Below are 18152 nucleotides of genomic sequence, written 5' to 3'. Positions count from 1 at the left end.
ATTTTCCAGCATGGGCAATGTCATTGTCTTCATATGATTTTACTACACTTAATAAGCGCCTTGATCACCCAGGTATGGAGATGGAGATTCGATCACATGGGCAACCTAGCCATCAGGAGGGATCAGCCAGTGAAATTGGAAGACCCACCCATTTGTCTCTTATCTTTGTTTTGTGGATGCCTTCATTAGTGTTGTCCATTGAAGTTGAGTCCACTCACTGAATAGAATCATGTGATCTCACAACATGGCAAGTCCTAACCAGTTATAAACATTCATGCAATCCCTTAGTGATTTTGTCATTGCTTAAACTGCCGATTGGTCAGAGACCTTTATGGTTTTGTTTTCTGGATGTCTTTTAGCCATCTCTGTGTTTTATCTACTGTGTTTATGTTCGGCCTTCAAATGTGTACTATATATTTATACAAATGTGGAAGTATATCTTTAATAAAATAAAAAACACATTAATCCAGTTTTAACCAAACACTGATCAAGATTACGGTATACATTTTTTGAGTTTGTAAAAGAGTTGGCTTTTTTGCAATAACCGAGGATCTCCTTAGCAACAGGCGACATAGTTGCTATGCGTGGTATGTTTACGGAACTGCTTCGTCTTCGTGACGGGAGGAAATAGCGAAGCGGGATTAAAACGAATCTTAAACTCAGTAAGTTGACTTTCTGGATGTGGCTCCCATGGTGGTAGTACATCGGATCCTCATGCTTTAGATCAACAGTTGGGAAAGACACCGATTTAATGACTGCTTCCTTTGCGTCCCAACTACCACACGACGACAAACACCTTCAGAGAAGTGACGATGAATTCGATGAGGTCCTTTCTTTATCTAATATTATTGTCCAGAGGTAAACCAATACATATCTCTAACATCTACAGTATATGAACATGAAACGATGCTTTAATATTGCTATTGTTTTTCTTGGCCATTGTCTGCAGTCAGACCTTATGCTATGGCTTATTTGGCTACATGATACAATCTATGTTCACTCAGGTATGAAGGAGAGAAGTATTTAGAGCAGTTCCATGGTGAAGGCGTGGCACATTTTCATGGAGGACATGTATATAAGGTATTGCATTATTTCATTGCTTATGGTGTCACATTTTAATCCCACTCTGCCTCAAATAAACCAGCAAACATGACATCAATCATTCTTTGTTTTTTAAGGGTATGTTTTCCAAAGGATTCATGCAAGGACATGGTGTGTATACTTGGGCAGGTGGTGTAAAATATGAGGTAATTCTATCCACCACCTTTAAAATATAATGTACCTGATTTATCAGTTGATATAACAATGCTTTTTCACTGATCCACAAAGCAGTGATTTGTTATTTGACAGGGGGAGTTTGCATTTAATATGCCCATGGGCCATGGGATATATACCTGGCAGGATGGAAGCTGTTATGAGGGAGAGGTGTTTAATGGACTCCGCCATGGTGTGGGGACATTCACGTGTGCCAATGCTTTAGTAAAATACAGAGGGCAGTGGCATCACTGCAGAAGACATGGAAAGGTATGATACTAATGCGTTCATTTGGGTTCCAATAAACCTGCACCTCACTTGTTGTCCTACCGCAGATCTCTATTTGTTTAATTAGGGGACAGTTTACTATAACCAGGAGGAGACATCCTGGTATGAAGGAGACTGGGTGAACAGTAAAAGAGAAGGATGGGGGGTACGATGGTATGTGAACTCATGTTTTGACAGTGCTGCACATCATCTTCTGTGTATGGCTGTCATACACCTTACATGTGTTCTCTCTGCTGCCAAAGTTACCCATCTGGAAATGTGTATGAGGGCCACTGGAGGAACAATATGAAACAAGGTCAAGGCAGGATGTGCTGGCACCAGCTGGGTCAACAGTACACAGGGACATGGGAGAATGGGGTCCAGGTAGTCACACCAAATCATCCTAGTCTCCACTGATATGAGAAATGAATAAACACAATATTAAGTAATACATTACTTTTCTAAGAAAAGCTTGAATTCACGTCATGTATAACCGATTTATGTTAAACCCTCTTCTGCCTCTAAGCACGGACAGGGGACCCACACATGGTTCCTGAAGAGAGTGCCTGGCTCTCAGTATCCCCTGAGGAATGAGTACGCTGGGAACTTTGTCCAAGGGCTGAGGCATGGCAAGGGCAGCTTCTTTTATGCCAGCGGGGCTGTTTACAAAGGCGAGTGGAGGAGCAACAAAAAACATGGACAGGTAAAAGTGAGAAAAACGCTAATATATTGTACTTATAGGTCAGTTTGGAGTGCAAATAATAAGACCTTTTTTTTTTTTTTTTTTTAGGGGAAGTTTGTTTTCAAAAGTGGGCATATATTTGAAGGAGAATTTATCAATGACCACATGGTAAAGTTTCCGGCCTTCTGCCTGGATCGTTCAAACACTCCTGATCTGAGTGGAATAAGAACACACACTCCGGGTCCTGAGGATGGTAAAGTCACTGGTTCCTCTGTACCTGTGAATCAACTGCATGAGCTGGTCCAGGTTTTGTTCAATCTTGTTTAAAACATCAGTCTTGTTGCATTTCAGGAGAATCTACTAGAAGAGCATTAGGAGAACACACCATCTGTAGGCCAGCCCTGCTTGGGCCTGATATGGCTCGGGACATCTCTGCTTTGCTGGAGAACCTCCCAGAGAACCAGAGAGAACAGAAGTTCAAAGAGGTCTGTGGGACTGACTAAAACAGCATTAGGAAAAATCGATTTAAACGTTTATAAATTCAGTTGTCTAATGTCCATGTTGTAATCAGCTATATGGAAAAACAGGTGTTGTACGCCTCTCCTCTCTGTACCAGGTGGAGTTTGTGGTGCTGAGGCACATAGCTGAGCTGAGGACCATCTATAGCTTCTACAGTAGCCTGGGCCGTGATCAGTCGGCAGACAACACTTTCCTGCTCTCCCGTCTGCAGCTCTGGAGACTCCTCAAAGACTGCAGCATCCACAAGCAAGGCATCACCCTAGCCCAGATTGACCGCTACATCTCTGGTGAGAATACAGAGGAATAACCACGTCAGTTACTCGCCCTGATGTTTGGCCAATTCATCCTGCTCATTCATCCTGTTCTGTTCACTTGCTTCTGTGTCAAGACCATCAGAACTGTTACATTTTCCAATTCAACTCATTATAAAGCAGATGATGCCCCTTCAGAGATCCATTCTCCCTTCAGCACCATGCTGTTCAGAAAGTTCATCAGCTGTGTCGTCATCCTGGCCTACAAGATCTATCATAAGGACATAGAGTAAGATAAATGTCTCTCATACTATTGTGTAATACTTATTACTGTAGTGACAACCTAGTGTCAACATCACCCAGCTTCACTTACTCCTGAGCCTCTGTCCTTTATTTCCCAGGCCCTCTGATAACATACTCGTGTCCTGTTTCTCCAAGCTGATGAGAGAGAATATCATTCCTAATGCAAAGAACGTAAAAGGTACAACATGTGTACACACGCTCCACTGTTAATTCGTTCTCAACGCTTCCCCACATTCACACTCGCTCTTTTGTGAATTCTGAATTCAGGGCGATTGTTTCCCAACCCTCTGCATGCCGTGATTGCTGTCAACTACATTGAAAGGTGCTGGGACATCTACAAGGCTTTCTGCAGAGTCAATCCAGCTCCATTTGGAGATCAAACACTGACCGTCAGGCACTTCATATGGATGTTCAAGGTATTACATGCCATGGTCATTTATTGGTCATTGACTCTAGTAGAAATAAAAGACTTAACTAATGTCAGACACAATATAGTAACTTGATAATAAACAGCTGTGAACAGACTGATGGCCTGAATTAAGTCTTGTGTTTTCCTAACAACCCTATCGGAGACATTATTAAAAGTTGCATGAGACTTGGTTTACTGTTCTACCACCAGGACCTGGGACTGTTTGATTCTAAGATGACTACAGGAAAACTTGTGCAAATCCTCTCTGTGGAGAACCCGGCTGTTTATGACCACTCCCACTACAACCTGGATCTAGAGGTGACCGAAGCCCATCAATGACTGATTTAATGTAGTTACTGTAGAGGGCTTCCGGATGGTACAGCGGTCTAAGGTGATTCCTCTCCTGACTATGTTGTAATGCCACTGTCCGGGGCTCCCACAGGGGGCTAATTGCCTTGGCACCCCCCAGGGTGGATCGGTCAGATTCTGGACAGTTGTCTCATTGCATTCCTGCAAATTGTTTTTTTCAGCTTGAGAATGTTCTCTTCAAGCACCCAGGTACAGTTTAAAAACGTATGGTTCAGCAAGCAGCATGATAAATAGAATGGTTTGGCAATATGTGTTTTTGCTGTACAATTAAATGGTTGAGGGTAGAAAACCAGAGTCAATGGTGGACTTAGGTAATGTTTATTATCAATGTGAATTTGGCAGTTGAGAGACACCAACTTTACCTTATGGTGAACCTGGTTCTAGATGACACTCCTGGAGTTCTTTGAGGCACTGCTGGGATGTGCAGATGTCTGGGATCTGAGCGATGTGCAGAGCTCTAATGACCAGGTGGAGAACTGCCCTTTAACTGACACCAGAGACAACCCACTACAGAGGTCCTCACAAAACACCTTGTCTTTGAGTGGACCTGCTGTGAAGCCACCCAACCCCAACATCTCTCCTGACGTTGGGAGCTCAATTGAGTCCATTGAGGTTGGTTTGACTAGTTTTCATTCAAATGTCAAATTTACCATACAAAATGTAATTTCACCTTTTGTCCAAATCTAATTCATTTAGTTGAGAAAGTCTAAGGATGTTCTCCAGCTGTCTACACTTGAGGTGGAACCTAAGAGGCCTACAGCAGTAGGTGATCTTAAATCACAGACCGAGGGTGTGTGCTCTTTAAATGTTTACTACATCTGTATAGCCTAACATACATTCAGCCGGCCACATACCAGTAGTTGCTGCATTATTGAGAGTTAATGTTTCAGAATCAGGTGGTGAATCAGCAACATACTCATCTGCCAATGAGACGACAGAAGGAACAACCATGGTGAGCTTATCATCGGCAGTAGAGCCTAAGGAGTCAAACCACCCTACCAGTGACCATCCTCTGAGCCCAGGTAGGTCTTACAAAGGCTGAGTCCATACTGTGCCTGGCTCAAGTATTCACATCCCTGGCCAGTTCTATCATATTACTAAATTACAAATGGTACATTGGCATTTTGTTCTGATTAACTAAAAACATCACTAAAATTCAATCAATTTTTTTAAGGTGGCATTGGGTTGATGTTGGGAAATATTTTATCTGACATCTGATGCGTAAGTATTGAACCCATGTGCTATGTCATTTCCCTGTATTGCCCTAACCATAACCCAATGTCCTTATCATTGGCCCACCCCATCTGGAAACCACTGAAGTAGCAATTTGTTCTTGCTTTTTAATGATTATCTCCCAAGAGCACCTGTGGTTGTTTGACAGCTTTGGAATACCTGAAGCACTCCTGCTACCAGTTCTTATTTTTTCCCCTAATCCACATAAAAACAATGTCACCATGGAATCATTGCTTTGTGTCCATGTTTTATAATAAAATAGGAACCAATTGTTCACATACCATTTGCAATTCAGTTCAATTGGTTTTACGTTGGAATACTTTAGCAAGGCCCTGTATATCCACAAGTGTTTTATACGGGGTGGCCATGTCAATCCCAGCCTGGTCGGTCTCCTACGCAGAGGCTGTTGAGAACAGGAGTGGTGTTGGAGGGAAAAGGTCCGGCCCAGCCGAGACAGAATTGGACTGCTGGATCCAGAGGACCCACCATTTCTTCTCCCAGAGGTTCTTCCCAGCATACGAGTACAGCCTGGCCCTGAGGAAGGAGGTTCTGGATGACAAGCTCAAGCAGGCGGCAATTGCCCGCATCGCTTTAGCAAAAGCAAAAGATGTCGCTAGGTACAGTGAAACACCATGGGGATTGACATACCACCCATCCAATTAAAACACTTTATTTTTTTACTATATATATATATATTTTTTTTTTAACTTGACGGACTGAATACAAACTATGCACGTTAACTACCAAAATACATGAATTGTGACTATCCCTTTCCAGGTTGAGGGAGCAGTGGGAGGCAGAAGAGGAAGAAAAGAGGGAGGACGAGGAGGCTGAACAGGGTGAAGGGCAAGAGGATGATTTTAACCCCTCTCCAGCAGCCCAGACACCTGCTGCCTCCACCACCTCAGTTGTCATGACCAAACAGCCTGGCAAAGTGGCCAAGAAGAAATGAACTCCCAGCTCATCAAGGAGTCTGGGCTACAGAGTTGGGTGCGCTGCTGTGTCAGGTTAAACCTAGTCCTTGATTAAATACATACAATTTACCAGAGATAACCAATTCAGATTTTCCTCACCTATTTATTATTTACCACCTTAGCTTTAAACATTCTGACGGTCTTAGCTGAATCTAATTAGTGATCAAAAGGTGGAATCATAGGTTGTGTTTAGATGACACTGGTGATGTAACGCACCTAATTCTGTCATTAAAATAATGCTAGTATAATCTAGTTGTGGAATTCCAGATTCAGATGCTTTAGGAAAAGTACCCAAGTAGAGAAATCTACATTTATTATTTACAAACAGTTGATTATGAACTAAACCTGAATACCCTGGAACTATATGAAAAGTGGTTAGTTTTAAGAACATGTTGACTTTCTGGTATTTAAATAAAAACATACTGGTAAGAGACAGCATACAAATAGTTCAAAGAAAGTGACAAATGTTACAAAACACTTTTCTGACAATTATTTTTAGAAGAACAAAAACTGCATGAAACTATTTTCTTTAAAATGGAAACATTCTAATTTACAATATTTCCGTTGTGCTCATTACTGATTCCCCAAATCATTTAAAACATTTGAGCATTGAAATGGGTGGAATTGATCCACTCTCACCTAAATACTAACGGTAACAATTCATTGCAGAGAACTGTTTCAGAATGAGTTTGCTGTAATGAGTTGGTCTGAAGTATTTGAGCATTTTATAACAGTGAAAGTAAGGCCACATCTGTGACATTTCCCTGTTAGACAAAAATCTCTTAAGTAAAATGTAGGCAATACAAAAATGCTGTATACACAAACACACAGTCGCAGTCATGTAAATCAGCCCAATCCGTTGCTCACAATCCATTAGAGGGAGGTGTGAACGACATGAGGTCACTGGGGCACACAGACTGTCTGACTCTGTCCATTGGATCAGGGGTGAACAGCAACAGGTCAGACAGTGGCTGGAGAGAAAGAAAGTAAACCAAGATGAGGGAACAGAACTTATTTGGAAAGCATGTTAGAATTTGACAGAACTGAGAGAAACAAATTCCTAATAGTAAAATGAGAACGCCTAAGTAAATCACACGTTATATTGAGGCCTTAAGTTCTCTGGGAAAGCCACTTTTAACGTCCTGCTAAGGGTCTGCAATTTAGAAAATGCATTCAACAGTGCTGAAGTTAAGATTGCAATATTCAACATGTAAAATGAAAAGACAACTTTCTAAGGGGTCTGCTCTCCCCTCATGACCATTACTATGACTTGGATGAAAGTCTGATCACATTGTAGGCCAAATGTATGCAGAAAGAAAATTACAAAGGATTCACAAACGTTCAGCATTGCTTGTCATTTTAGTAAACTATTAAATGTTTAACATTATTATTTGAGGATGTGATAAGGAAAGGTATTCTCTGTAATCATTAAATGGCATCCTTTCTATTTAAATTGAAATAAGACAGAACCTTGGTTTGCAACAGTTATTATTGCTGAAACCGTAATGAAACTTCAGAAGAATACGGTTTCAAACCAAGGACCAGATTGGGTAATGACAGAATCACAAAACAATTGCTATGAAGACCGCTCCAAATCTCAGAATGATCTTCTGGACATTATAGAACCATCTAGTCAAAAGGTCTAGAGATCTCACACACACACACACACACACACACACACACACACACACACACACACACACACACACACGTAAAACTAAGATATTAACCTTTGTGGTCCGTGGGGTGAACATTTGTGCCAAATTGGAAACCGCTGTGATGGGAGTGAGAGAAAAAAAAACATCACCACCAGAAGGAATAAACCATTACCAGGACAAACCATTTCTCACTAAACCCAGGTGAGTGCACAGACAGACAGCCCCAACTACCTGTGGGAGATGACACATTATCCTGAGGTGCCCCTCCAGACGAAGACACCGGACTCTCCATTTCAATGTCTACAACAGCGGGCGACAGCATCTCAGCAACACCCAGCTCCTGTGGCGACAGGCTGCCCCTCGCTGTGGGTTGGAGGTAGAGCTCGAAGTCCAGCCCTGGAAGACCCTGGAGTAGAGGAGACACGTAATTCTCTCCTCTGAACTTTGTAACCTAGGAAGAACTGACATGCTCTTCCACAACGTCTTTTGAAAAACCTACCCCGGTGATAGAAGTGTCTGGAGTCATGGTCATCGGCACACCGGCACCAGGAGAGTCGCAGAGGGAGACACCCGGCGGAGGGGAGGGCACCAGAGGAGGGCTGGCCACGGTAGGTCCTGCACAGACTGGGGTGTGGGAGACAGTGAGGCTGAAGGCATGGCACTGGACTGGGGGGGACTCTGTTATGGAGGTTCCCAAGCATGGTGGTGAGAGGGGACCTTCTGAGGGTGAGGTGGATTGGTTTGAGGAGACTGAGGTAGGTAGTTTGGTATGGTAGGCCTGTTCACTGTCCTGGGTGGAGGGAGAGGGCAGGTCTGGCTGGACAGCCACAGGACTGCTCACTTCATGCATGGCCAGGAGGTCAGATTTACCAGGCTCCTCTGTGGCCACTGATTGGCTTATGGCTTCTTGGTGCTGTTCATTTGTCAGCTGCTGTGTGTTGGATGTTGATTGGCAGATTCTCTCTGAGTCACAGCTCTCAGTGCTCTCCTCAAGACCAACAGCAGGCTCTGTAACAAGCGGAGATCGGTCACAAGCTACATCTTCCTGCATGCTATCTTGCTCCGGTTGGTCATTCTGCCCAGAGACTTGCTCTGGTTGGTTGCTGGGGCCGTCCTCTGACTGTGACTCCTTGGAAACATGTCTGAGTGGGGAGACTCTGGACAGGCTACTTTGGACAGGGGAGGAAGGTGTGAGGGACAAGTTGGAGCAGGCAGGGGTGAGCATGAGAGGTGAGGAGCACGCAGCATTGGAGAGCCTGGTCATGCGAGGTGTGAAGAACTTGGGGACGGAGCAGAGAGATGCCCGAGTGGGCGTGGCTGTTACACGGGAGGGTCGCCTCGCGGAGCCTAGGAAAAGACAGAACACGCTGCAGTCACTCCTAACCAGCTCTGCTTTCCCAGGTCCATCACACAGCCATCTTATTCATGCCATTTCCTCCATTAAAACATCTTCACATTACATCAGTTAAATAATAAATGACAATTAGCCGACGCTTTTACCCAAAGCGACTTAGATTCACGTGTATACATTTCACATGTCGTTGGCCGCAGGAATCAAATCCCGGTTATACCGCCGAGGGGGTGTGAGCCTCACCTGTCTGTTTGGCGGGACTCTCCACCTGGAAGAATCCTCCCTGGAACACCACCGGGGGCTCTTGAGGGGCCGGCCCAGGCTCCTCCACCGCAATGTCCGGCCCTGCTACCTTCGATGCCCGTTCCGCGTCGGCAGCTTGCTGTTTGGCCTTGATGGCAGCCTTGATAGCAGCCAGACGAGACTTGGCGGCGGCGCCCCCGGCAGGCTTGGGCACCGGAGCGCCGGGTGGCTTCTTCACCACCTTTCTTGGTCTCGGCGGTGGCCCGCTCTCCTCCTGCCAGCCCTTAGACTCCGCCTCCTTTAGGGCACCAAACTTCTTGTTCACATCTTCTACCTGAAAAAGGTTCAACAAGACGATTTAGACTCACATTCAACCTTTTAGTATGTCATGATTATTTCCAGATCTAGTTTAGCTAGCAATATTAGTGTAATACACCAGCGTCTGTGTATCGAGTCACACACCTGGTAATAGACCATGTCCCAGAAGCCTTGCAGGTCGGTGCAGGTGATGATTTTATCTCCTCGGCCCAGCTCGCAGTCATCCATCAAACCAGTGAACTGACCGAACCTCTCCTTCATCAACAGCCTGGCCTGTCCCACTGCAGTCCGCATACGGTCACGCACTGCGCGCGCACACACACACACCAAATGCATTGAGAGAAATCCATCGACAGCAAAATCAACCCCACACTTGGATTCTTTTTTTTTAATCCATCAGAATCAGGTCACTCACTCTCTTCAGGGATAGAAGAGTCATCCACCCGAAGCTCCCACAGCTGACAGAATCCGGTCAGTTTCTCCATCTCACTGACCACCACCGACCTGAGACACATCACACACACAGGATATACCAATACACTGACACATGAAGGTAGATGTCCCAATGGTTTCATAAAATATACTCAAATCTAACGCTGACCTGAAGTAGGACAGATCGTGTGCTGGTTCCTGGGGACTGGGAGGACACAGAAGGGCCAGAGAAGGACCGCGAGGTGGGGAGTGAACAACCGGCTTGACAGAAGAGGCAGCACTGAGCTCCATCTTGTGAACTAGGTCATCAGTGGGCCACAATGGAACAGGAGGCAGCACAAAGCTGAGGATGAAAAGGGGCACATGTGAAAATGTTATTTTCCTGTGTTTTATACATATTTTAGCACATGGATGGAATACCACCCCCAATGCAATCTTTTACAATTCAAACAGACATTAGTAGTATAACCATGAAACTGTAGTCACTGGATATATCAAATTATACTCATTTGTAGGGTTGTGACAGTACGCAGAAGTCACGGGTTGGTATGTACCGCAGATTTTAAGTAACCCTGTACGATTTCAGTACAGTGGGAAAAAGACATGCAAAACATAACATTTTCATTTATGACGTTTTCCCAAACAGGAGACCTGAATGATACGGGAGGGTCTTCAAGACCTGGCTCGTCGTTTGCATTCGTCATATCTATTTACGAGGCTGCATAACATGCTATATCTCAAATCGCATACTAAATACAGTATGCCAGATTAGCATGCGAGAAGATATGTCCATAACCACAGAACGCCAAAAATACTATGCCAAACTTTCCCAGACATTTCTGCTATTTTTGGTGGACTTTCCAAGTATGCATCCGTGCATGTTTTTTGGGGTAATACAGACCACAACCCTTGAGCAGTAAAAGAGGGGTCTCCTCGATTCTCTAGTCTTTTCACTTAAAGAAAAAGTCAATTAACATCACCAATGTTGATGTCATTCACGCATGAAGGAAAAACTAACGTTGCTGTGCCATTGAAATGAAATAGCTTTGGCAGTGTGAAGTTTGTTTTTAGTCTTGCTAGCTATTGCTGAATTCTTATCCAAGTAAGATACTAGTATGACTGGCTTGTAAGCTATAAAAAATGGCCATTGGCAAATGCCAAACACTTCATACATGCTATTTGTGGTGCAAGTAAACTTCATAAGAAACGTGTAGTCAGTTTAATACAACCGCTTAATGTCTAGCTAAATATTCAATAGTCTAACTTAATTCATACAAAATTATCTAATGTTGAGATGCAATTTTATGAGAAGTCGACCCAATACTGGCACACTAGCTAACTATATACTAAACAGTATGTACTTTTAGTAGGTACAGTCTGTAGTGTGCGATTTGATATTTAGTCCTAGGCAACTTCAGTTGATAAGTTATGGCTCCAAAATGCATCTCCTGGGGGAGTTCATAATTTTAGTTCCGCACACCAAAGTAACGAGCGCAGTTCAAATTAGTCTGTATTAATTTGGATCACAGCCCGTACCAAACCGAACGTCCTGTACAGAACAGCACGGATTTGTGTACCGTTACACCCCTAATCGTTTGTGTACTGATTCACTCATACCCAATTCTTCTGCAGCGTGGATCACCTTCATGAAGGCTAGACATAATGGAAGACAGTGGGGGAAGATGATGTACCCTCCATGTGTATTCTGTCTTCTAAAATAGTCATTTGTTTAAGTGGGACATCTGCTGAGAGTTTGAGACTGTTGTTCACTTTCGTTTGCCCAACAAGACCTGGTTTTCATTCATTTGACATTCACATGTGTGTGCAAAGCACATGCCAAAAATCACACATTGGCCCATGCCTACTACACACAAAGGATCAGTCCTTTTACGGGGCTCAACGTTAGCATTTCCTGCCACTGGCCCTGGGGGAGGAATCACTGCTCAACTCTTGACTGGCCAACAGCATACAATACATTTTAAAAAATCCAATATTAAATTGTTTTTGTAGTGGCCAAATTGGGACAGTGACTTGCTCGTTTTATTAGTTCTGACTTGACTTTTCACTGGCCCAGGTCCATCGTTATTGTCAAGCCCCAATCTATGCGTAGTTCTGTCAAACAAAGTTAGTTAATTGCAATTTTTTTGTGTGTTCAAATTTGGTCCTAAATTAAAAAAATAAATGAAAAAGCAGTGCTTTGTGTTAAAGACATCATGTAAACTATGGACATTGCTTGATTGGAAATAAAATAACCAACTTTTCTCAAGTCGGTCCATTCAAACAAGCAGGACTGGCCCTAGCCCTTTGGGGGCCCTAAGCAAAATTTAATTTGGGGGCCCCCTCTTCGCTATTGGTCCGGGGCTCACTAGCGGACAGGGGCCCTAGCGACCACCTACGTCGCTTATGCTTAGTGCCGGCCCTGCAAACAAGGTATGTCATGGCCTTTCTTCCCTTAAATTATCACATTTTCTTCCCTCAAATTATCCCACTGACTGGAAGAATCTATTGGTATCCCATATAAATCTAAATAGAAAGTTGCTGGTCTTTGATCCAATGGCACTACCATCTTCTACCATTGTGTTCTTCTTCGAGTGAGAATGTTAGAATGGGGTTCAGGTCAGGGACTGCAAACAAGTAGCTTTTTTGATAGGCGTTTGGCCACAGCCAAATACATGTCTTTATTAATTTGATTAAGGTAGACAACTTAAATAGGCAAAGGCATAAAGTAGGCACGGTAGCCAGAGATGTTCGTCCACAAACTTAAATAAATTACATATCTGATCTTTATTCATGCTCAGTATAGAAGTTGTTGGTTATGCGGTTATAATGTTTTAGTGGAAATGCGACCGGCGACAAAAGTAATGTCTAGCAACGACAAAATAACGTACCATGCTAAAAGCAACGTTAACATGTTGATTCATGCTGTCTCCAGGGATCAGTTTCAGAAAAGGGTCAGAGAGGCACGGCTCTTGTAGATATTACAATTTCCAACTTTGGGCAGCGCGGACTGATTAATCGCACACGTTAATAAGTTAATTATGCCCTAATCTAGATCAATCCATATGTTCTGCCTCCACCGGCTACAGTGGACATTAAGTGCCAGCAGGGGTCATGGTGGCTTTGCTAACGTTGTTCTCAGCATCCCAAACGTTAGCCACCTCAGGTAAACAACGCTTTAACTTTGCCAATACCTTTTTTCCAGTGATGTTCACCTTTCTCTCACTGACTGGACTGCGTCATCACAAAACTCTGTGGTTGGCACATGCTGCTTGTGGGACTTGTACTTTCTAAACTATGGGGGGGGGGGGGTTACCGTAGGTTGTCATCCTAACTCACACACTGTGCTTGTAAATAACTTTTTGTGACAAATGAAATTATGGAAAAGGGTACCTGGGTTTGAAGAAGGAATCTGCAGAACGGGGGGTGAGTGGTGTGGGCTTGAAGGAGGACAGGCCTGCTGGGGCTTGGAACACAAAGTCCTGGGGGGCGAACGACGACAGGACAGTGGCTGGAGGAAGGAGTGGGTTGGCCTGGGCAAGATCTTCCATCTTATCCTCCTTCTTCTTTGCAATTGGGGGTGGGGGGCTAGCTGCTTTTGTCTCCTTTTTGGCCTTCTCCGCTTTGGCAGCAGCCTGATTATTGTTCTCCACATTCCCTAAAATGCAGAACTAACATGTAGAAAAGCAAACGAGGCATAGTTCTGCTGAGACGTCAACTGTTAATGCTTACCCCTGGTGTTCCGACCTCGGCCAGCAGGTGGTGCTGCAGCCTGCTTGGTATTTGATGTGGTCGTGGCACCTTTGTTCCTCACCACAGGGATGACAGAGGCCAGAGGCCTATTAGCAGACCTTGTGGACGGGGCACTCACTAGTGGTTCCACTGCAGGGAAAAAAATAAAACAACAGTTGATATAGAATGAATGACCTTCGTTTTAAATTCAGACAAATAATTGTCTAAATAAACAGACTAACACACGGAATGATTTACAGACTGATGACATGGTTAGGATTGTTACCTATAGTGGTTCTGGTCTTCCTGGTTGACCTGACCGCAGCTGGTTCAACTAAAACCAGACCTGGTAGAAATCCATGGGTCAACAGTTAATACATACAGGTGTACAATCAGAACCCCATTAAGAGATCATACAGGGTAGAAGAATTGATAAAGGGGTGAACTAACCTTTTTTTGAAACCGGGACAGTGCTGATAGGCTGTGGCACCTACATTTATGAAACCGAAAACACAGAATAAGATCAATAATACGGGGATTCCAAAAACAGGTACAGTTCCTGGCAGAAATTTAAAAAAATGTAACAGCCTTAGATATAATGCCAAACAAATGTAGACCTGACAAAAACTAAAAGAAATGACCTTTGGGGCCTGCTGCCTCACGGTGGAGCGAGTCACTCTGGTGGACTGAGGTTGGGCTGCTGTCACGGCCTAGTCAAGGCAAAAGCAAAGCCACGTAATGGCAGTGGAAGAATAATTAACAACACCAGTTTGTCTGTTCTTAAAACGCTTTTGGGCACATCATCCTCTGGTGACGAGTCAAAAACATAATCAACTCAATGACAGAACAGTGACTCCCAAGGACAATGCATATGATACCTATAGGATGTCAGCGGAATACTGAGTCAGTGTTAAGCTGTGCTCTCTCACCCGGGCTTTGGTGGCGGCAGCTGGGACCTGGGGCAGTGAGGCCAGGGGCTGGGCCCGGTACAGGCCAACCTTGAACACCCCCTTCTTCTCCTTCTCCCTCCTCTCCTTCTCCTTCACAAGCTCCTTCTTCTCTTTGTAGTGGGCAAGCTTTTTTCTTCGCTCCTCTACTGCAGCGTCTGAGAAAAAGAACGAGGGAGTTGGAGAGAAAATAGATCAGTGTGGGATTACATAATATTAGTGGGAGTGGATGAAGAGGCATGAGGGTGAAGTTTGCCCAGGCTTATATTTTGTAAAAGATACTCCATCGTTTCAAAGATATTTTAACTAGCTAACATGGTCCAGTTACGTTAAAGGCCGGCTTAGGGCATGTATGCAGTCAAACCCCGTCAAGTTTCAAAATAAATAGGCAAATGGTGTGCCTTTGGTGGTTCATCAGTGATATTGACTAAATACTCCCACTCTCCAGACAATGCTATAGTATCTGGAGTAGGGGTATGCCGACCTAGCAGCCCACTCAGTAAGTAAGTCATTATCACAGGACACCGTAGACGGAAGCTAGAGCATAAGAAATGCACTTTGGAGCAGAAAAAAATAATTCAATGACATGGTATGATGGTGCATGGATCAGTTTAACTGTTTTCTACAAATATATGTTTACAACAGAAGTATTACAGGGGGCTTATTTTCACTTGCTGTGTTTGGTAGGGATCCTAACCATTGTTTTGATAGAGATGGTGTCATTAATATGGCTGCTCCACTCACTACGTTGTTGTAGGGTGCAATGTCACAAGAATTTCATTGTGCAGGACGACGCGGTGTTGTTCGCTGTATTTGACAAATAAACCTTGAAACAATGGTGGGTGTCAAATTAAAAATAATATTATCAATGTGTAAAATATAATTTTAACTGTAAAGTCAATCCTCTAAGTCTAATGGTCAAACTCAAGCACTGCAAATCCACTAAGAAGACCCAAACTCAGGCACTGATATGAGGTACGGTCACTAAATCAAAGAGGGCAGGAGAAAGGACGGCAAATTATTACATTTCCATCCCATAGGCCTGCGTAGTCTAGTGCCTTTTTTGGACATAACATACATGTTTTAAATGTTCACAAATGTTTCAATAATCAAAACATTAATCCATATCGTTTTTGCTCAAAGCATGTCTCCTGTTGTTATTATTTATTCTGAGCTGCAGTTTTGTTGATAGTCTAAGACCTACTACAACATATTTAAGGGACTCTATACAATAACACGACTCGTCTCCCCTTACTGAACGACACTGGTATAGTGCTAGCTAGTCCAGAGTGGTTTAGGGTTGGAAGGATATTAAAGCGAGTGTAAAGCCAGTATAAGGATATTACAAGTAATTGTACCGCCCGGAGAGAAAGTTTAAACTGTGAATGTAAGTCATTGAAACATTTTGTAGAAAAATATTATTTGAAGCATTAAAACATTAACTGCAGATGTCACCTTTTGCTTATTTTTATTCTCGTAATACAGTAAACATACTTACATATTACCCCTCAAATGCAAAACGTTAAAACGGGTGAAATTCCCCTTTAACGTAAAAATAGCAACTCACCTCTTGCTTGTTTTGCATTTGACTTTTTTTCCATAATTGACACATTCCCAACAGACATATCCTGTTGAGAACACTCCAGCTCAGGGACTTTGTCCAGTTGCCTGCGGATATTCAAGGCCTTGTCTCGGTTTTCTTTCTGGGAGCGAGACCGTCTGCGAGACAACTTTACCCGCAGCATATCCACACTCGTGTCCCGTTCACGCAGGTAGCCAAAACGAGCCTCCATGATACTGTGAAAAATATACAGAATTTATATATACCGATTGAAACTATTACTTATATTCAAAGATAAATATTGGTAATCGTTTGGCTATATAGACAATGTTTTCTAAATATATCTCTGGCAATACAGTATTTTACTGTTGCAAATTAGCTAGCAATCGATTGGTCAAAAAGGCTGTGTTAGTAGTAGTCACTGTAGGCTATTGACACGAATAAGAACATTTCACCAAAGTATTTTATCATTGATTGTGCACCTCTGGCTTACCTGTTGAAAAAAGTTGATATTAGTCCTGATATCCAAGCTTTAGTTGTCAAACTAGCATCTCTTATTGACGAAGAACTAGCTAAACTACACAAGCTGCTAACAACATGGCGGTTCAATTTTGAACATTCTACTAGGAGACGGTGATTGGCTGAAAGTTACATTTCCGGTAGAGAACGTTGCATTGATAGGGCTAGTTAGAGATTCGAAATTTAGCGAGTTCGTTTGGAGGGAGTTCCTCATTGGATCATGCATTGCAAGTTACCACACCACATCGCTGGGGTCCTGGATGTCAACAAATATATTGTATATACAGGTGCTGGTAATAAAATTAGAATATCATCAAAAAGTTGATTTATTTAAGTAATTCCATTCAAAAAGTGAAACTTGTATATTATATTAATTCATTACACACATACTGATATATTTCAAATGTTTATTTCTTTTAATTGTGATGATAATAACTGACAACTAATGAAAATCCCAAATTCAGTATCTCTGAAAATTTGAATATTACTTAAGACCAACACAGAAAAATGATTTTTAGAAATGTTGGCCAACTGAAAAGTATGAGCATGTACATCACTCAATACATAGTTGGGGCTCCTTTTGCTGCAGCAATGCAGGTTGGCATGGAGTCGATCAGTCTGTGGCACTGCTCAGGTGTTATGGGAGCCCAGGTTGCTCTGATAGTGGCCTTCAGCTCTTCTGCATTGTTGGGTCTGGCGTATCGCATCTTCCTCTTCACAATACCCCATAGATTTTCTATAGGGTTAAGGTCAGGCGAGTTTGCTGGCCAATTAAGAACAGGGATACCATGGTCCTTAAACCAGGTACTGGTAGCTTTGGCACTGTGTGCAGGTGCCAAGTCCTGTTGGAAAATGAAATCTGCATCTCCATAAAGTTGGTCAGCAGCAGGAAGCATGAAGTGCTCTAAAACTTCCTGGTAGACAGCTGCGTTGATGTTGGACCTCAGAAAACACAGTGGACCAACACCAGCAGATGACATGGCACCCCAAACCATCACTGACTGTGGAAACTTTACACTGGACTTCAAGCAACGTGGATTCTGTGCCTCTCCTCTCTTCGTCCAGACTCTGGGACCATCATTTCCAAAGGAAATACAAAATGTACTTTCATCAGAGAACGTAACTGCAGCAGT

The 18152-nt window shown here is 43.2% G+C and overlaps 2 protein-coding genes across 6 annotated transcripts; one reads left to right on the top strand and one right to left on the bottom strand.

Moving 5' to 3' along the window:
* The first annotated feature begins 587 nt into the window (after positions 1–587).
* rsph10b (radial spoke head 10 homolog B) lies at positions 588–6689 on the top strand. 5 transcript variants are annotated; one of them, XM_010905834.3, is made up of 19 exons: positions 588–858; positions 1005–1080; positions 1179–1247; positions 1402–1524; positions 1610–1695; positions 1785–1905; positions 2048–2224; positions 2312–2456; positions 2555–2688; positions 2820–3009; positions 3154–3262; positions 3375–3454; positions 3544–3692; positions 3896–4003; positions 4439–4666; positions 4751–4844; positions 4945–5076; positions 5688–5904; positions 6065–6689. In XM_010905834.3, the coding sequence occupies exons 1-19, from the start codon at positions 752–754 to the stop codon at positions 6237–6239; spliced, it is 2520 nt and encodes an 839-aa protein (XP_010904136.3). In that variant the 5' UTR covers positions 588–751; the 3' UTR covers positions 6240–6689. The 5 variants fall into 5 exon arrangements, 4 of the variants coding, with proteins under 4 accessions (XP_010904136.3, XP_019901776.2, XP_010904130.2 ...); XM_020046217.2 differs by having other exon boundaries at positions 1351–1524; positions 2558–2688; XM_010905828.3 differs by having other exon boundaries at positions 1351–1524; positions 3157–3262.
* Positions 6690–7124: 435 nt separating this feature from the next.
* Positions 7125–17122, bottom strand: dlgap5 (discs, large (Drosophila) homolog-associated protein 5). The gene is made up of 16 exons (XM_010905815.5): positions 16994–17122; positions 16507–16736; positions 14922–15097; positions 14634–14702; positions 14443–14482; positions 14279–14338; positions 13993–14142; positions 13654–13918; positions 10433–10606; positions 10247–10335; positions 9976–10136; positions 9514–9847; positions 8419–9266; positions 8151–8325; positions 7992–8035; positions 7125–7232 (listed from the first exon to the last, which is right to left on the bottom strand). The coding sequence occupies exons 2-16, from the start codon at positions 16730–16732 to the stop codon at positions 7125–7127; spliced, it is 2919 nt and encodes a 972-aa protein (XP_010904117.2). The 5' UTR covers positions 16733–16736; positions 16994–17122.
* Between the last annotated feature and the right edge of the window lie 1030 nt (positions 17123–18152).

The sequence above is a fragment of the Esox lucius genome, chromosome 5 (assembly GCF_011004845.1).
Source record: "Esox lucius isolate fEsoLuc1 chromosome 5, fEsoLuc1.pri, whole genome shotgun sequence".
NCBI classification, from domain to species: domain Eukaryota; kingdom Metazoa; phylum Chordata; class Actinopteri; order Esociformes; family Esocidae; genus Esox; species Esox lucius.
This window is presented reverse-complemented; position numbering and strand designations above follow the sequence as displayed.

Coding starts and splice junctions, on each gene's coding strand:
- rsph10b (XM_013133776.3), top strand. CDS start 752: ATGACTGCTTCCTTTGCGTCCCAACTACCACACGACGACAAACACCTT. Junction 3,455..3,543: donor TAATGCAAAGAACGTAAAAG/GTACAACATGTG, acceptor TTCTGAATTCAG/GGCGATTGTTTCCCAACCCT. Junction 4,004..4,438: donor ACTACAACCTGGATCTAGAG/GTGACCGAAGCC, acceptor ACCTGGTTCTAG/ATGACACTCCTGGAGTTCTT.
- dlgap5 (XM_010905815.5), bottom strand. CDS start 16,732: ATGGAGGCTCGTTTTGGCTACCTGCGTGAACGGGACACGAGTGTGGAT. Junction 15,098..16,506: donor AAATGCAAAACAAGCAAGAG/GTGAGTTGCTAT, acceptor TCTTTTTCTCAG/ACGCTGCAGTAGAGGAGCGA. Junction 8,036..8,150: donor TAATGTGTCATCTCCCACAG/GTAGTTGGGGCT, acceptor CTCCCATCACAG/CGGTTTCCAATTTGGCACAA.